This window comes from Nilaparvata lugens, unplaced genomic scaffold, assembly GCF_014356525.2.
Source record: "Nilaparvata lugens isolate BPH unplaced genomic scaffold, ASM1435652v1 scaffold5898, whole genome shotgun sequence".
In the NCBI taxonomy this organism is placed as follows: Eukaryota; Metazoa; Arthropoda; class Insecta; order Hemiptera; family Delphacidae; genus Nilaparvata; species Nilaparvata lugens.
The window spans coordinates 1-17,906 of NW_024091674.1; the positions used below are offsets into that span (position 1 = coordinate 1).

The 17,906-nt window shown below is 35.9% G+C and overlaps 1 protein-coding gene and 1 long non-coding RNA gene across 2 annotated transcripts; one reads left to right on the forward strand and one right to left on the reverse strand.

Annotated features, from left to right (window-relative positions):
• Positions 1-1,031: 1,031 nt before the first annotated feature.
• Positions 1,032-5,254, reverse strand: LOC120356132. Its single transcript, XR_005573943.1, has 3 exons — positions 5,075-5,254; positions 3,174-3,247; positions 1,032-1,640 (listed from the first exon to the last, which is right to left on the reverse strand). It is a non-coding gene; the product is annotated as an uncharacterized LOC120356132 (long non-coding RNA).
• Positions 5,255-7,578: 2,324 nt separating this feature from the next.
• Positions 7,579-15,662, forward strand: LOC120348746 (the record flags this gene model as incomplete). Its single annotated transcript, XM_039444978.1, has 5 exons — positions 7,579-7,738; positions 10,592-10,765; positions 12,634-12,743; positions 12,782-12,919; positions 15,473-15,662. Coding segments are annotated over exons 1-5 (757 nt in total), but the record flags the coding sequence as incomplete, so codon positions are not given.
• Positions 15,663-17,906: the final 2,244 nt, after the last annotated feature.

A 17,906-nucleotide genomic window follows, 5' to 3' on the forward strand; every position in this document is an offset into this window, starting at 1 on the left:
CAGCCGGAGCGCGAAACGCGGAGCCTGCTACCCAACACTATATAGTCACAAAAGACAATTGGGCGGGCGAAGCCTGCCTCCCAGCCGGAGCGCGAAGCGCGGAGGCTGCTAACCCACCCTATTGGGGGTGCAGGGGGCGAAGCCCCCTGCCGAGCGCGAGTTTCTAAAGAGTTGCTAAGTGTTCTAAAAGAACACTTCCAACTTCATGAGTGTAAATCTTTTGATCAGACCCTTGTCTGATTCAGCCGCCTTCATTAAACTATTCTACTATGAGATTTGTTGAAGAGTTTTCCTCTCACATAGAGCATTCATTTTATAGTGAGATATAAGACACTACAAATGCCAAAAAAATGTTTCTTATCCATTAGATTTTACAGTAACAAAATTCAGGTAGACCTACTTTATAATGCCTGAATACAGGCGAAGTCATAGAGGTCTTTCTTTAAGCTAAGGTAACTTTTCTCCATTCAATACAGATAAGTGGTTATACAGTCAAATCCTGGAATGTGACAGAAATTAATTGTTGATGAAAACATCTGAAGGCCACTTTTAATACGTCAGAAATAAACCCTCCTCTACTCAGTTACTCAGGCACTTATTTATACAGCAAGTTAATGAACATTCCGTTCTTATAGTCCAGTCAAGAAAAGGCTATAAAGGGGAATGTTTGGAAGACAATTTTTGACCCTACAGTTCTGTTTAGGGTAGTAAGGAGGTAAACATATCAAAAGTCCCCACCCCTACCCCATGTGCTAAGGGGGTGTGGGTGGTTTGAAAATTGCATTTTAAGCGTTTTGCTCCCACGCTCTTATCTTGAGAACAATGTGTTCAACTGACATAACTAACTATTCAAAAATGAAGCTTAATAAATTCTCTACACTTTTTGTTTGCTGGAATTTTGTGATATTCCAAACAGTTACCAAGATATTCGCTCTTGAAGGTGTGTGATTGTTAAAATGACAGGTTTTTATCCAATGTTTTGCTCTTTCAGGGCTTATAACTCTCCAACAATGCATCATAAAAACTGATGCTTATAGAGCATTGAATTCTCTTTGAAATGATGCATTATTTCACTATTCCAAGTTTTCCTTTCATTGTTATAGCAGCTTCAATGTAGGGGGTGAAATTTTCATTGCTGCAACAATTGATCGTTTGAAAATCACATTTGAAGGGGGGTGTCTGTGAAACAATTTTTGACTTTGCAGCTTAATTTGGACCAGTTAGTAGGTGAACATGCCAAAAGTGTGCATCTTTATCTCCTCTGTTGAAGGTGTGGAACCGCTGAGTTAACACTTGTTGCAGCAATGAAAATTGCACTTTTCTATGTTCACCTCCTTAAATACCCTAAACAGAACTGCGGGGTAAGAAATTGTCTTCCAAACATTCCCCTCTATACCCTTTTTTGAGCATCCATTGCCTGGACTATTATATTAGCTTTAGTATGCTGCTTGATAGGCCATAAATTAATAGTTAATACTGTTACTATTGACTTGACAGTTAGTAGTAACAGTTGATAATAATTGTAAGAAAAGCATAATAATGTCTCCTCAAATATTACTTACAATTGATATGATGGGCAAATGCTTTCCTCAAAACCACAAATATTGAATAAGAAGATAGTCACATCATACAAGGTGGACCTGAAAAAACATTTTAATTTGCATTTTAATTCAGGTTTCCGAAAATTCAACACTCTTGTGAAAAATCATAACTTATTACTCTTGAAAGTTTTAAATTTTTGGAGAGATGAATTTAGAAGATTTCCTTCTCTCTTTGAAATTCAATGGATGGGACAGGAATAATTTTATCTGTCCCCCAGTTATATTGGACGGGAATTGCAGGAAACTGAAAAATTAGGCGAACCAAAACTTATGATTTCTTGATCATCCTCAATGGATCACAAGGTGAAACACTGATCAAATGAATGTAACCTATAATTGGTATAGAGAAACAAGTTTAAGACTATCTGGAAATATTTCTCAGATCTTATATTATGTTATTTTATCATAGATTGGATTATTTCAAACAGTTGAGGCAAAACAACAAATCTGTGCGGTGGGGGGGGGGGCATGACCCTCTTGTTCCAGAAAAAAATTAGTTTGTTACTCATAAACATAATGAGTTAATAGAGTTAAAACACGAGGAGAAAAATTAATGTTCTTGCAGCTTACTGAAAAATGTTAGGAATAATTTTCTTTAGCTCACTCATGGATTTCCAGAATTAACTACAATCTCAGTAATCACATTTTTATAAATGAATCGCTAACCGCAGAAAGGAAACATGTCCAACTGATAGCATTGTAATGGCGACGTTTTGAATAAATCATTTAGGCCTACTGCAGGTTTTGGTTTTATCAAGTGTTTTGTCTCTCCTGTAAAATTATGAAAACTGGACATGGTGCCTTTCTGCGGTTAGCGATTCAGATAGGTTCACAAATATTATTTAATGGATTGAATTTTATATTATTAAAAAATTATATTCAAATTATGAATGATTCTTTATAAGATGATAATGTACTAATTATTGTATGAATCAATGAACTTTTTTGAAACATTAATTTCTTTTGATAGAGTCCTGTTGAAAATATAAAACTCTGAGCTCACGGGGGGTCCATGCCTCTATGCCCCCCCCCCTGGAGCCGCCACTGCCTCTAGGCACACATTTATACAACAAGTTAATTAACATTTCGTTCTTATTAGTTTCAGTATGCTGCTCGATTAGCCGGCCATTAAGGCTAGGGCCACACGAGCGCACAAAGTGCGTCCGTTGCAACTTACTTTTTGACGTCCGTTGTAGAAATACATAGAAGTGAATTGGTGACAACACACGAGGTACGTGCGTACCAAGTAACGGAAGTCGTAACGGACGGTGATTTTTGAACTGCGTCGAAATGCTACAATGCACGTCGAGACATGCAAAAGTTATTACTTCGTCTGGTTCAATTGCGTAAAGCCAACTGACGTTGACGCACCACACTCAACTCTCGTGTGGTGTCATTGGCAACGGCCGCAAAAAGTAAGTTGCACTATATGCGCTCGTGTGACCCTAGCCTAATAGTTAATAGTAATTGTTACTAATTACTATTGATAACTATAACTAACTCACAGTTAATAGTAACAGTTGATAATAATTGTAAGAAAAGCATAATAAAGTCTCCTCGAATATTACTTACGTTTGATATGATTGGCAAATGCTTTTCTCAAAATCAGAATATTGAATAAGATAGTCACATCATACAAGGTGGACCTGAAAAAAAAAACATTTTAATTTGTAGCTTCTATACAATTATAAAATTTCTTGAGCTGTGTCTCACCACTGTTTAAATAGGCCTTACATTACAATAATGACACAAACACACAAAATCTTCAAAATCAATTATTTAATTCTATGTAGCCTATGCCAGATACATCTTGTATGTATTCTTAAAATAAGATTGACCATGATATAATATACAGTTAAAGAATAATAATTAATTTAGGTAACACAAAGTAACTCATTAACCAAAGCAATTTTTCAAATCATTCTAAACTGTATAATTATGTAACTGATATATTATTTATTACTTCTTAAAGTCCAACTTTGTATATGGAAGTTAAAATTTTCATGTTTTTAATGTATATGACTATTGTCAATGCTAACTGTTGTTTAGCCTGTGACAAATAATAAAATTAATTGAATTGTATCACAGCAAACATTTTAAATAAAAAGTTTGTAGGCTATCTCCACCACAATCGGAAAATTGATTTTAGTAGTTTGAAAATAAAGAACAGTAATAAATCCCTGCATTGATGGTGCAAAGAGATATTTTTATCAGCAAAATTTCTAAAAGCCATTGTCTATAATATGAACAGTAGGATCCCTGAAGGTGGGCTAGGCCAACAATAGTTGACAAACAAAAATCTAAAAAAGTGAGGTCCACGTTGTAATAGCAGTGTTTGATTAGCAATGGCGTTGCTATTATCATTGTTTATCATTCGAAAAAGCAGATAGCACTACGGCCGCTATTCCATTCTAGCTCCGCAATGTTGCCAGATGGTTTTTCAACAATGTGGAAGTATAATTAATAAACAAAATATTTTATCTCAATCATAAAAATTTATAAATTACCGAATTGAAATAATCATTGAAAACTATATTTTCTTGACGAATAAAATATAATTTATTATTTGAAACAAGAATGAACAGTTGATATACCAGTATTAGGCTAACTATCGACTATAGAAGTCAGTTGCAAGGCTGAGAATCGGCAAGGCTGTTCCGCTATCTTTCTTTAATACCATTATAACATGGACCTCACTATAGGCCTATAGGGTAGTCGGAGAGGTCTGTGTAAGCCAATACTACTCAGCCTGTACTGCATAGCATATCAGAAATAGGCCTATAGCAATAATCTGACTATCAAACAGACTTATTAATGGAAACCTATTTTCAACTTTAAATTTTAATAAAGGAACATATTATAATAACAAAATTTAGGTTTACTCAAAATATGTTGCCAAGATATTGTAAAATAAGGCCGTAGGCTAATGCAAACGACCTACCGTACTTAGACCTATTCATTTGTAAAACAGTACTGTAGTCATCAGTGTACAATATGTCAATATCATCATTTGACAAATTACTTGAGAAATAGCCTAACCATAATTCATGTCTAATTTTTTGTATAATTATATTATAAATTGAGTTATTTTACAGAACAGTAGCTTACAAATTTCTATCCTAACCTAAGCTGTAAATAACTAATAGTGAGTAGGTTTTTGATTCATTCAAATTTTTCAAATAAGTGCAGTATCTCTTGAGTTTTTAATTTATTGTGATATATTCTGTGATTCATTTAGAGTATAAATTCAACCTTCAAAATATTCAAATCATTATTCCTGGACTGAAAATCAAGTTAGTGCCAAAGCAGTGTGTGATCACATAACCTTAACTTTTGGACAACATTAACATTTTATCAAAATTTTTGGAGAGAAATAATACAGGCTTAGCCTAGTTTTTCCTCCAATGACATAATTGTATTATGATCATAGTGTTTTATACAATAAATGAAATAAATGAATAACCCTGACTTACCTTATTGCACTATGTTGTTATGTTAACCACATAAAAAGCCAAAATGTTTTTTAGTATATTAGGCTACTAAACTATGAAAGCTAATTTTCAACTTGAAATTTTAATAAAATATCACATCGAAGCTTTGGGTTTAACGGTTCCAGCAAGCAGCAATTCAAGATCAACAAGGAAGAAACCCATTGCTTTGGAGGTTTGTTTAGAAATGTAGTTTTAGAATATTGTAGAAGTAGCTGTCATAATATTTTATTTTATTTGAATATTTGGCAATGATTAACTGATTGAAACACATATTTTTGTTTATTACATTACATATAGTAAGTAGTACTTACTATATGTAGTTCCTACATGTCATATATGATGATATATTTGATTTTGGCGTACAAACACCAGAGGCTTTAGTGTCCGGCTGGTGTCTCACTCGGGTCGCCAGTAACAAGAGCTTAAAAATGTGTAGAATAGGCCCACATTGGGACACCATGTAATACACCAGTGGTGTCCGTGTTTAAATCAAGCTAGGACACCATCAAAACTCCATGAATGGTGGCCGGGCTGACCACTGGTTTCTCACCTGGTGTCCGTGGTGTCCGTCTTTAAATCACCAGTTAAAGTCCAGGAATAGTAGCCGGGCTGACCATTGGTTTCTTACATGGTGGCCTAATGTAATCTAGATATTTTTAAGCTCTTGTAAACCGTGCAATGAAAAAACATAATGAATTTTGCCCGTTGACTTGCTTGAACATTTGGTGTTCAAGCCTGGTGTCCTAATGTAAACGTGCTCTATCCACCAGCTGATTCTATTCAGTTTTAACTGTTTATACGACCCATATCAGGACTCCCTATATTCTATATGGAAGGACCGGCCTGTAAAAGCAAAGAAATGTAGAAAATATGGTAGGTACTGTAAGTTACAGCAAAATTTTCCCCATCAGAACACATATTTTTTTATCTATTTTGATTCTTCCTTTTTTACTCCTTAAAATTCTTTATTATAAGTTTTCAACTGTTTAATTTTTGGAAATGCAATCATCAACTCTATTAACCTTTGGAAAAATGCACTTCATAAATTTGCAGTGATGGATGTACTCAGATATACCCTGATTAATAAATGCTCAAAATTTGACATGATGCTGGTATTCTAATAGGTAGTGCACGACGAGTTGGTCTCTGTCTGCTACTTGAAACAATAATAATCAGGGGTCATCTCGTCGTGCGCTACCTATTTTTTTCATTTTATTTTTGCTGAGGGTGCTGCTTACATGAGTTTAAGGCTTGTGCGAGGTTAATGAGACGGATGATGGTGAGAGATAAATGGACCTAGGCCTATAGTTTAAGGTTTGTTCCAAACCATCGGGAAGCGATTTTTCAACTCATGAATCGTACTCAGAGGCTCAAGTGGTCACCCAGGCTTTACGACGCTTCAACTATTTACTATTTAAAAAAAACAAAACATTAGATACTATTTAAAAAATATTTTAACAAGTGTTTTTGACTGTGTCATTGTCAATATTGTAGAACCGTTCCATAATTGAATAAAAACACAAATATGTTGTCATATTTCAATCATGTGTTTAAAGTTCAGATTGACAGCCTAACTACTGTCTGTGTTTACCATTTGGAAGCAGTATGGAATCTTGTGATTGAAAAGTTTGTTTTGGTGTTTTGTTTTCTTGCTTTTTATCAAACTATTTTCATTCATTTTAAAAATCTACATTTTAAAAATTTGTGAGTTAATCAATAGAGCAGACCAATTATTATTGACTTAGTTAGCATTTGGGATATTTTAAAAATGTATAAGCTTGTAGACTTTGATTTATATTAATGATAAACAAAATCGTTTATCTTGGTTATGTTCTGATAAATACTTCTACCTCCAAACAACCTATTTTATTACTTTTTCATTATTATTTTCACCTCCATATATTCATAGCGTTCCCTTGTAATGTTGTAAATGTTTTATTGACTGCTTTGTCTCAAGTAGATCGCTTTGAAAGTGGGTTAATATTGAAGTCTTTTGGAGGAGACGATAAGCTGTCGGTTCCGTCTACCTAAAAACTAGTCGTCATCTCTCATCATGATCCCTCTCACTCATTACCCACGCACAAGCCTAAGAGCTTATGTGGGCATCACCCTCAGTATTATTATTACTACTGATCTACCTCATGCAAGACTTACACAGTCACACAGTAGTTTTCCTGTCAGTGCTCTAAAAATATTCAACAGGATGCCAGTGAATCTCCGTGTGCAGGAAGTAAAGATATTTGAGAAGGTGCTTTGGGCGAAGCTTGTGAACCTGCCGCTTCACTCCCTGAATGAGGAGGCAATACAGAGTTTTTTAAATTCACTTTAACTGCCACCCATCTCAATCTTATGTTTCAAAGTTTGTCCTAATGATGCAATCTATCCAGCAAGTGCAGGTCATGGATGGAGAAAACTGAATTACTGAATTACTTGCACAAGATTTCAAAACTTTTCAACTAATGTGAAGGTGATAGAACATGGAGTCATAGTCTAATATTATCATGCTTTTATTTTTACAGAGATATGGCAACACCCGCTCAGGAATTCAACCTTTGAAACAAGAAAACGAGAAATTGGTACATGAGTGTAAGAGACTGCGGCAAGCTTTAAGCGAGGAGCAGGATGTCAACGAAAAACTTTTCAAAGGTTGGATCTCTTTTAATTTTAAATATATTTAATTTTTCTGGTCTCACCATAGAGAAGAGTTAGAATAAAAAGGTATATTATATCCCATGGTATTGGGCGTTCATGTTTCAAATATTTCAATTTCAATTTATTCACAACACACAAAAATACAAGAGTAAAAGCATTATACAACAAATCAATAACAATAACAGTAACAATGATATTAACACATTAAAATACAATAAAATGATGTGTGCTGGAAGGAAGAGAGGGAAAATACCTTGCCAACTATGGTTTTCCATGTAATAGGCAGGTAAGGTAAGGGAACTGGAAGGGAAGGGTGTGTGATAGGGAAGTGGAAGAAGGTACAGTAGGTAGATAGGCATGGCTGAGGGAGGGGAAGATAGGATGTGAATTAACGATCCAGGAAACGGTTACAATAATTTAAAGATTGAAAAAATAATTTCTTTTTATCCAATTAATGATTTCCTGCTTCATTTTCTTTGTAATTTTAGCATTGTTGAGATGATGATCCTGAATTTTATTGATTATTATAGTACTTAGATAAATAAGTTGCCGTCTAATTGTTTCAATATTAGCATAGAGAAACGATAGCATAGTAGATATCCCATGGTATAGGGCGTTTAAGTAGCAAGTTTCACTGTTATCCCAAGCCGATAGTTCACGTAGTTCTTTCCTATGCAGCTGTGTGACGCTGGTAGTCTCTCAAATTGTGTCGTTCATACACTATCAACCCAACAAAACAGTAAAAATTGACAATAATCGACAGTAATCGGCTTGAGATAACAGTAAAAGTTGCGACATAAATTCCCTATACCATGGGATATCTACTTACGCTAATGTTTCTCTATGATATTAGTATTATATATCAAATACTTGTTTGAAGTAGGTCTCAAGCGGTAATGTCTATTTAATGAGTTGTTGGTGCATGGAGAATTGGTTCTATTTTTTATTAAATATTTAATTACATTTTCAACATATAACTGTCTAACTGTCAAAACCTTGAATTCCTCGAATATAAGGTCAGACGGGAAAAATCTGGGTTTATTTAAAATAGATTTAATTACTAATTTCTGCATTATGAACAGTTCTTCCAAATGGGAATTATAACACCCTCTCCATACTGCTACTCCGTATTGCATTATCGACTGTACTATAGCAAAATAAAGCATTTTAAGATGAGTTGGATTCAGAATTTTTCTTGCTGCATAAAATTTGTAAGAGAGGTATATCATCCTTCTGCAAATGAATTTAATATGGATATCCCATTTCAGGTTCTCATCTATATAGATACCTAGATATTTACAATTTTTAACTTTACTAATGATAGGACAAGTGCAGGAGTTGGGGTCAAGTTTAATTCTCTGTCTGGCTGTCCTAATTTATTGAAAGAAAAGGTAATAAAGTTGGTTTTTAATATTAATATTATATATAATAATATTAACTCAAGCCAATAGTCCTACACTCTGTACAAAATTACTTCTCACTTGGGATGGACATGCGCAGCAGAGAAAGCATACAGCGGGAGGGATACAGAGGCGCGATGTTGCCGTATTGAAGCGGCCAGCGATCTCCAACCTCTAGTGACTATTTATGTGTTCATGTTACACATGCTACACATTTTGAAGCCTATTCTTTCTGTAGTTGTCCGAGCGAAGTGAGGTCTAAGATTCAAGTCGACGGTTTGGCATTACTCTTAATATTTAAATGTTTATATGTTGCGCATTTACGGCGAAACGCGGTAATAGATTTTCATGAAATTTGACAGGTATGTTCCTTTTTACTTTCCTTGCCCTATTACCATAGGTATTTAATTGCGCGTCGACTTATATACAAGGTTTTTGGAAATTTTGCATTTCAAGGATAATATAAAGGAAAAAGGAGCCTCCTTCATACGCCAAAATAAATTAGAGTAAAAATCAGAATATAGAATTATTCATCACTAGCCGTCAGGCTCGCTTCGCTCGCCATATCCGTCTAGCCAGGGGGCTCCGCCCCCTGGACACCCGACTAGATGGTCCAAGAATGAGATCAGCAGGCTCGCTTCGCTCGCCTGCATTTTTAATTTGAGCATTTTTATCATATGTTAGGACAATCCAGTCGGGGGTCCAGACTAAACGTCTGGCTAAACGGATATAGCGAGCGAAGCGAGCCTGACGGCTAGTAATATAATATTTCCAGGATTGAAGTAGCAGTGCCCAATCAATTTTTCCGCGATAAATGCATTTAAATCTTCAACTTGGTGCCAACCTAACAAAGTCAACTCAACTTAATTCCAACCTGACAAAATTATTAATTTAGTTGCCAGTTAACAACTGTTTCGAAGAGGTACTCTATCTAGATTATAGCTCTATAGTAACATATGATATTGATATGGAAATTTCAATTATAATTAAGAGATTGGGAGAAGAAGAATATACATGCTAAAAGACAAACTTTAAACCCTTAAAAACCACCCTTAGAGTTAAAATATTGCCAAAGATTTCTTACTGCGCCTCAAAAGGGCCAACTAATACCTACCAAATTTGAACGTTTTTGGTCCGGTAGATTTTTAGTTCTGCGAGTGAGTGAGTGAGTGAGTGAGTGAGTGAGTGCCATTTCGCTTCATATATATATATATATATATATATATATATATATATATATAATATATATATATATATATAGATAAATCAGCTGACAAGTGATTACACAGATGTGTGGATTATACAGCCAGTCTATTGCTGTATTTACATAAGGTCTATAGTTTCAATCAGGTACTTGTGGATGAGAATACTTCGTGAGGTCTACTGTTCAGAGAACTACTAGTATCAATAGATTAACAAATTTTGATTTTTTTGAATTAACTTTCAGATTTGAAACAGCGTATCCGTGCTCTAGAAAGCAACAATTCTGACTTGGAGTTTGTCTGCTCCCAACATTTAGAGAGAATAGATGAACTGAGTCATCAACTAGCAGAAAAAGGACAGAAGATCTTGCTGCTGAAGGGTATCGGCAAGCCTACTTCCTCCTATAATAAGCTATCAGGTAAATATAGCATTAGTTTTGTCAATACTTTCTGGGATATTCCATGTCATTTAAAAATATAATTTTGTAGAATTTGATTGTTTTAGAACATTTTACAGCCATCAAAAATTTATTCAGTCAATGGTTGTTCAATAATTTCTGGGAATAACATTTAATGTATTGAATTTAATCGTGCACATGTTTTGAAATATATCAATAACCATTGAAGATATGAATTTGGAATCGGTTGCATTGGACTCCAAATTTAATTTTTCATAAGATTTCATTATTTTACAGTCATTAACAAATTATTCAGTCGATAGTTATTGAGATATCACAATAATTTGTAGTCTTAGCATTCTTTTGCAAGCAGTATTGTATTCATTGACTGTACACTACGCATTTTTGTTGAATTCAAATATTTGATTGTTGTTATTTTTTAATGTACAAAAATTAATTTGTGGGATATCCCATGAAATGTACTCAATTGTGCACATGTTTTGAAATATCTCTTAACCAATGAAGATAATATGAACTTGAGACCGTTTTCTTTGGAATTCACTTGTCATTTTTCATAAGATAGTACCATTTTAGAACATACTGGTGCCATAAAAGAACTGACAAGAAAAGTCAATGGTTATTGATATATTAAAATAATTTCTGGGATATTTCATGAATTGCATTGAATTCTTGCACACTCTTCAAATTATCTTCTCGATTATCAGTGTCTAAAGCACATTCCAACAGCGGATTCTTATGTCACAATATGTATCAATGTTACTAAAACTCCTCTCTCTTTAATTTTCTTCTAGTTTTCCCATAATTTTAGGGCGGGTTTCCGAGCTCGGGATTCAGCTAAGTTCTAGACTTTAAACAGCTGGAGTCAGAAAATTGGCTTTCCGAGACGGGGGCGTAGTCGTAGTTTCTATGATTATCTTCATTTTCTTATTGGGCCCGTTCTGTGTACATGGAATGTGGTAAATTGTCCGATTCACAATTTACCAAGTAAAAAGTTCCGCGTCTCATGGGAAGAATTTTGACAGATTCTGTACCAGAAACCAGTTTCAGTTCCATTTTCCTGCCCCACAGTCGAAGCCTGGTAAATTGTTCCAACGAGGTACAGTTCCAACTATCCGAGCTCTCATTGGTCGATGATTGTAGTCTGCTTGCTTGTCTGCGTATGGGCTGATAGTTTGTTTGTTTACCATAGCATGGCCATAGAATACATAACCAACAAAATGATGTTTGATAACCATTTGTTAAATGAATTTTTCTCTATAGAAAGTTTGAGAGTAATGGAATGAAAGAAATGCACACTTTTCTAGACGGTAAGTTTGTAAAACAGCCTTTCTTCATTCACGCAGCTAGTAAACGACACATTTTGGTGTAAATCAACTTTATAAGTGCGCGCCAAAAGCTTGAACCGACGATTTTGAAATGGCGTTCCATGGGAACATTTTGTACTAGTCACGTGATGGAACAATTTACGATTGGAACTGGAACAATTTACTGAACACAGAACGTACACATTTCTATAATAGACGTTAGAAACGTTTTTCCTTGACGAAATGAAACATTCCTAAAAAGCTGCAACGTTACACTACTTTCTCTTTATTTTATTTTGTGTCCAATTTTCTAGTTTTTCAAAATTTAATTTAAACGTGGACTGCGACTTCGCCCCGTTTCGAAAAGCCAATTTTCTGACTCCAGCTGTTTAAAGTACAGAACTTGGCTAAATCCCGAGCTCGGAAACCGGCCCTTAATGACTTAACACTAAGAAACATGCATCACGAGGTCTCTCATGTCACAATATATTTATCAAAGTTACTCCTTCTATAATTTTCTCCAGTTCTCACAAATAATTTTGATGTTTTTTCTCTCGATTTCAGTGCCAAAAACACATCCCAAGAAACCTGCATCAGGTGTCAGACAGGAAAGACGATCTCCCGTCAAGTCGACATCTACTGTGACGTCATTGACCCATCATCCTGGTAGTATTGTGACGCATCATCCGTTGTGACGTCATTATCGCATCAGCCTACCTCAGGTGTGACGTCAGTGGCTGATGTCTGTAACGCGTCCAAGAAGAAGATCGACTCGCTGCTCAAAGAGTTGGTCACTTTGAAACAGGAGAAGCTCGGATATCTGGAGGAAATCGCTGCTGTACAGAGTAGGGTTAGTTTCATCATATATAGCATTGTCGTTATATTGTCGGTCCCGGCTGAAGTATGACAGTCGTAAGGCCCATTGACGGCTCAAATCATATATTCAGGCGAGGTGGAACTTCCGTTAGGAGCTCCCCTTAGAAATTACTCGTTAGGATCAATAAAAACTATACGAATATTATATAGCATTAGAAGATAATATCCTATGGTTTGTAAAATTCATTCAAAGTTTGAAAGTTTTGTATCAAATCCTGGTGTTGTGTATCCAGTTGAGTTGATACTGTATCATATTGTGTTGATTGTCGTAGTAGAGAGAAAAAATAGCATTAAGATATGGTTTGTAAAATTCATTCAACTTTTGGAAGTTTTGCATCAAATTCTGCTGTTGTGTATCAAGTTGAGGTGATACTGTATCATATTGTGTTGATACTGTATCACAGCTGTAGTGTAGAGAAAAGATAGCATTACAAGATATCCCATGGTGTTGATACTTTTTTATGGTACTGTACTGTTGGTACTGTATCATGTGTTGATACTGTATCTTTTTGTGAATATACTGTACCATTTACGGTGATACCACAGAGAAAAGATAGCGTAAGAAGATATCCCATGGTACAGGTCGTTCATGTTTAAAATTTCAAGCCGATATTTTGTTAACTCAAGGGGATTACTGTCGACTATTGTTTTTGGCCATTGAAGAACAATTAACCAGGTATGGGTAAAGGAACTATATTCCAAATTCGGTTCATAATAAGGATGTAGCTGCTTAATAATGATGGGCGAATGTAGCTGTTGAAGGCAGTGGCAAGGAAGAGAATCGGCAGCGCTGTTCTCCTGTCTTTCTCCCCTTCAACTAAAGAGGGTCTGATAAGTCACTTCCTATTTTTATACAGCTATAATTTCTTTATCTATAAACCAATTTTTTAGAACTACTTTTGTTATAGCACTTCTTGAGGTCGTGTTTAACACCAATTTTAATTTGTTTCAGTTTAAAAATGCCCCCTCTCTTGACTGTGGAAGAACGAGCCAAAATAGCAGCTCGTTATGAGTTCTGGGGATGATCTGTGGTGCGAGTACAAAGATGTTGGAGGGCTGAACGAGGGATCCATGCAACACTGGATGCAAAAACATTGAGATCTTTCTTAAGAATCGTTGCAGCAGAGTAATGTGAAAGACCACTTTCACGAGATCCTTGATGCAGTGATTTCTTAGGGCTCCTCATGAACTTTTCACGACCTCTGTCAACATTCTCTGCTGTCCTTGACGTTGATGGTCTTCCTGATCGCCTTGCATCTGCGACACTCCCTGTTGTTAGTAATTTGGAATGGCAATTTTTAACAGTTTTTGCATCCAGTGTTGCATGGATCTCTCGTTCAGCCCTCCACCACATTTGTACTCGCACCACAGATCCCCAGACCTCATAACGAGCTGCTATTTTGGCTCGTTCTTCCACAGTCTAGAGAGGGGGCATTTTTAAACCGAAACAAATTAAAATTGGTGTTAAACACAACCTCAAGAAGTGCTATAACAAAAGTAGTTCTAAAAAAATTGGTTCATAGATAAAGAAATTATAGCTGTATACCTCAAGAGAGAGCACATTTCTAAACTGAAAAAAATTATAATTCGTGTTAAACACAACCTCAATGAGTGCTCTATCTAACAAATGTAGTTCGAACAATATTGGTTCATGAATACAAAAATTATAGCTGTATAAAAATAGGGTGTGTCATATCATACACTCTGTATAACGTGTACCTCATTATTGTATTTTTTCAATTAGTATTAATACCTTCATTGCAATACATTCATTACCTACATTAATCTATATAATTATATAAAAGCGAAATGGCACTCACTGACTGACTGACTACTGACTGACTGACTCACTCACTCACTCACTCACTCACTCGCATAACTAAAAATCTACCGGACCAAAAACGTTCAAATTTGGTAGGTATGTTCAGTTGGCCCTTTAGAGGCGCACTAAGAAATCTTTTGGCAATATTTTAACTCTAAGGGTGTTTTTAAGGGTTAAAGTTCGTCTTTTGCATGTTATTCTTCTTCTCCCAATCTCTTAATTATAATTGAAATTTCCTATCTATGTTACTATAGAACCATAATCTAGATAGAGTACCTCTTCGAAACAGTTGTTAACTGGCAACTAAATTAATAATTTTGTCAGGTTGGCATTAAGTTGAGTTGACTTTGTTAGGTTGGCACCAAGTTGAAGATTTAAATGCATTTATCGCGGAAAGATTGATTGGGCACTGCTACTTCAATCCTGGGAATATTATATTACTAGCCGTCAGGCTCGCTTCGCTCGCTATATCTGTTTAGCCAGACGTTTAGTCTGGACCCCCGACTGGATTTTTCTAACATATGAAAAAATGCTCAAATGAAAAATGCAGGCGAGCGAAGCGAGCCTGCTGATCTCATTTTTGGACGATCCAGTCGAGGGGTCCAGGGGGCGGAGCCCCCTGGCTAGACGGATATGGCGAGCGAAGCGAGCCTGACGGCTAGTCTTGAATAGTTCTTGAGTAATATTGTTGTTTTGTTTCCCCAGGTAGCAGCCAGAAACCAAGAGATCGAGCGTTTGCAACATATGTTAGAGTTGGCTCATAACACTCCAATGCCGACAGCTGGGAAATGTCTGCTCAATTGCTGTAAGGAACGCTGCTGTTGTAATGCCAATGCTAATTCAGCTGGAAATAGGTCCTCGTATTTGGAGGCACAGCTGAGAGAACAGTTAACAGGTAATGATTTACACCCGGTTTCAGACCGTTAACTTTTAACCGTGATTAAATGCCACGAGATCCAATCAAACAAGCCTTCTTCTCAGAAACACCTTCTTTGATTGGCTCTCGTGAATTTAATCATGATTTAATTTAACAGGCTTATGTGCAACGGTGGCTGAAACTATGAATTGAACTAATCTACTATAGTGAGGTCCACGTTATAATGGCAGTGTTTCAGATGGACACGTTAAGCCGTTGGTCCCGGCTGCCTAAAAAGCAGTCGTTAGGTCATGTCAGAGGCCCTGAAATGATCAGTTGCGACCTGAAAAATCTGACACCAGACCTGCCAGCCAGGTCACTTGATATTATTATTATTATTATTATTATTTATGGCAGTGGAGAAAGATAGGTGAACAACGTTGCCGAACCTCTGTCTTGTCAATGCCAACTATACAGGTTTATTGATGTAATATTAACTGTTCGTTCATCATCATAATCATCATCGTCATTCAAGGATTAGGCTCTGTTGGCCTGTTCCGGCATCCATTTCTTCATCGGTCGTCCGACGCCTCTTCTCCCATCGGGTTTGTAGTGCCAAGCTTGAATTGGAAGTCTATTTGCTGGCATACGAAGTAGATGGCTGGACCAGTCTTCCCTAATTTTCCTCAATATTTGCAATAAAGACTCTACATTTAGTTCGGTTCTTATTACTTCGTTTCTTATGTAATCCAACTTAGTGTAACCTTTGACTGCTCGAAGGAACCTCATTTCGGCTGCTTGGATACGTGACTCAGTTTTTTTCATTGACACCCATCAGGCTTCGCTTCCATAAGCTATTATTGGTACAGCCATTAGTCTGTAGAACTTCATCTGAGTGGCTTGTCTTGTTTTCTTCCCTATTGTTCTACGTATTGCACAACACACAGCACTAAATTTTGTCAATTTCTCACTCACATCATCTTCTCTGTCAAATGAGAGACGGCATCCCAAGTAATTGAAGCATTTAACTTGTTCCAAAATTTGGTTCTCAAGCACTATCTTGGATCTAACTGGCCACTTTCCTTTAAACGCCATGACCTTGGATTTTTGTGGTCCATACCAATCCTATTTAACATGAAAAGTGCATATTGAAGTTGGTCTTCTGTGTTGAACATAATTTTATTACAGTATCGTCTGCATATAGTAAAGAGTTTATGTGTACAGTATTGCTGAGCTTAATGCCTGAGTCCACATATCGATTCCAAATATGAAGAATCTCGTCTGCATATATATATATATATATATTGAACAAAGTCGGGGACATTGGACAGCCTTGCTGTACTCCTTTATTTATCCTATTTTGGTTTGTCTTCTTATTACCCTGAAACAGATCATAGAGAAGAATCGGGAATACAATTGTGAAACTCACATAGCCTTTATCGATTGGCAGAAGGCATTCGACAATGTTTTAAGATCAAAGTTATGGAATATAATGCTTCAAAAAGGCTACCCCAAACATCTGGTTGCTGCAATTGAGGGTGCATACACCAATACAGATATTACAATTATGTTCGGCAATAATAAGAAGACTGTTCGTTCCCGTTTAAAATAATCAATTATATTTTATTAAGCAAGAGATTATATTTTGCAATAATGGATTTTCACAACTAAGATGAAATATTTTGTTAATTAATTATTAATTCTGCATTGTTAAAAGAGGATCTGGCAACAGAAAAATTGAGAAAGAGATAGCGCTATCGGCTTTGTTGAATGATAGACAAGAATAGCAATACCATTACTAATCAAACACTGCCATCATAACGTGGAACTCACTATAGTTGTTTTAATAAAACTTTGACGGGACTCCAATCTCCGTTGTTGCTCTTTGTGATTGTGCAATGGGGACGTGAATCATTTTTTCTCGAGGGTGATGCCCACTTGAGTTCTAGGCTTGTGCGTAGATAATGGGGTGGATAATAATGAGAGAAGAATGGACCTACAGTTTTAGGTGGGCTCCAAACCGCCGGGAGCGATTTTATAACTCATGTTTCATAATAATATGTGTATTACTTCTATTCTAGGAGAAGCTAGATTGCAAAATGCTTGATATAAATAAATGTCATTTAATATAATATTTCTGTATATCTGTTTTGTTTTTCACACAATCAATCATACTGTTATTGAAGGAAAAATAATTGACCGAGCGAAGTGAGGTCTAAGATTCAAGTCGACGGTTTGGCATTTCTCTTAATGTTTATATGTTGCGCATTTACGGCGAAACGC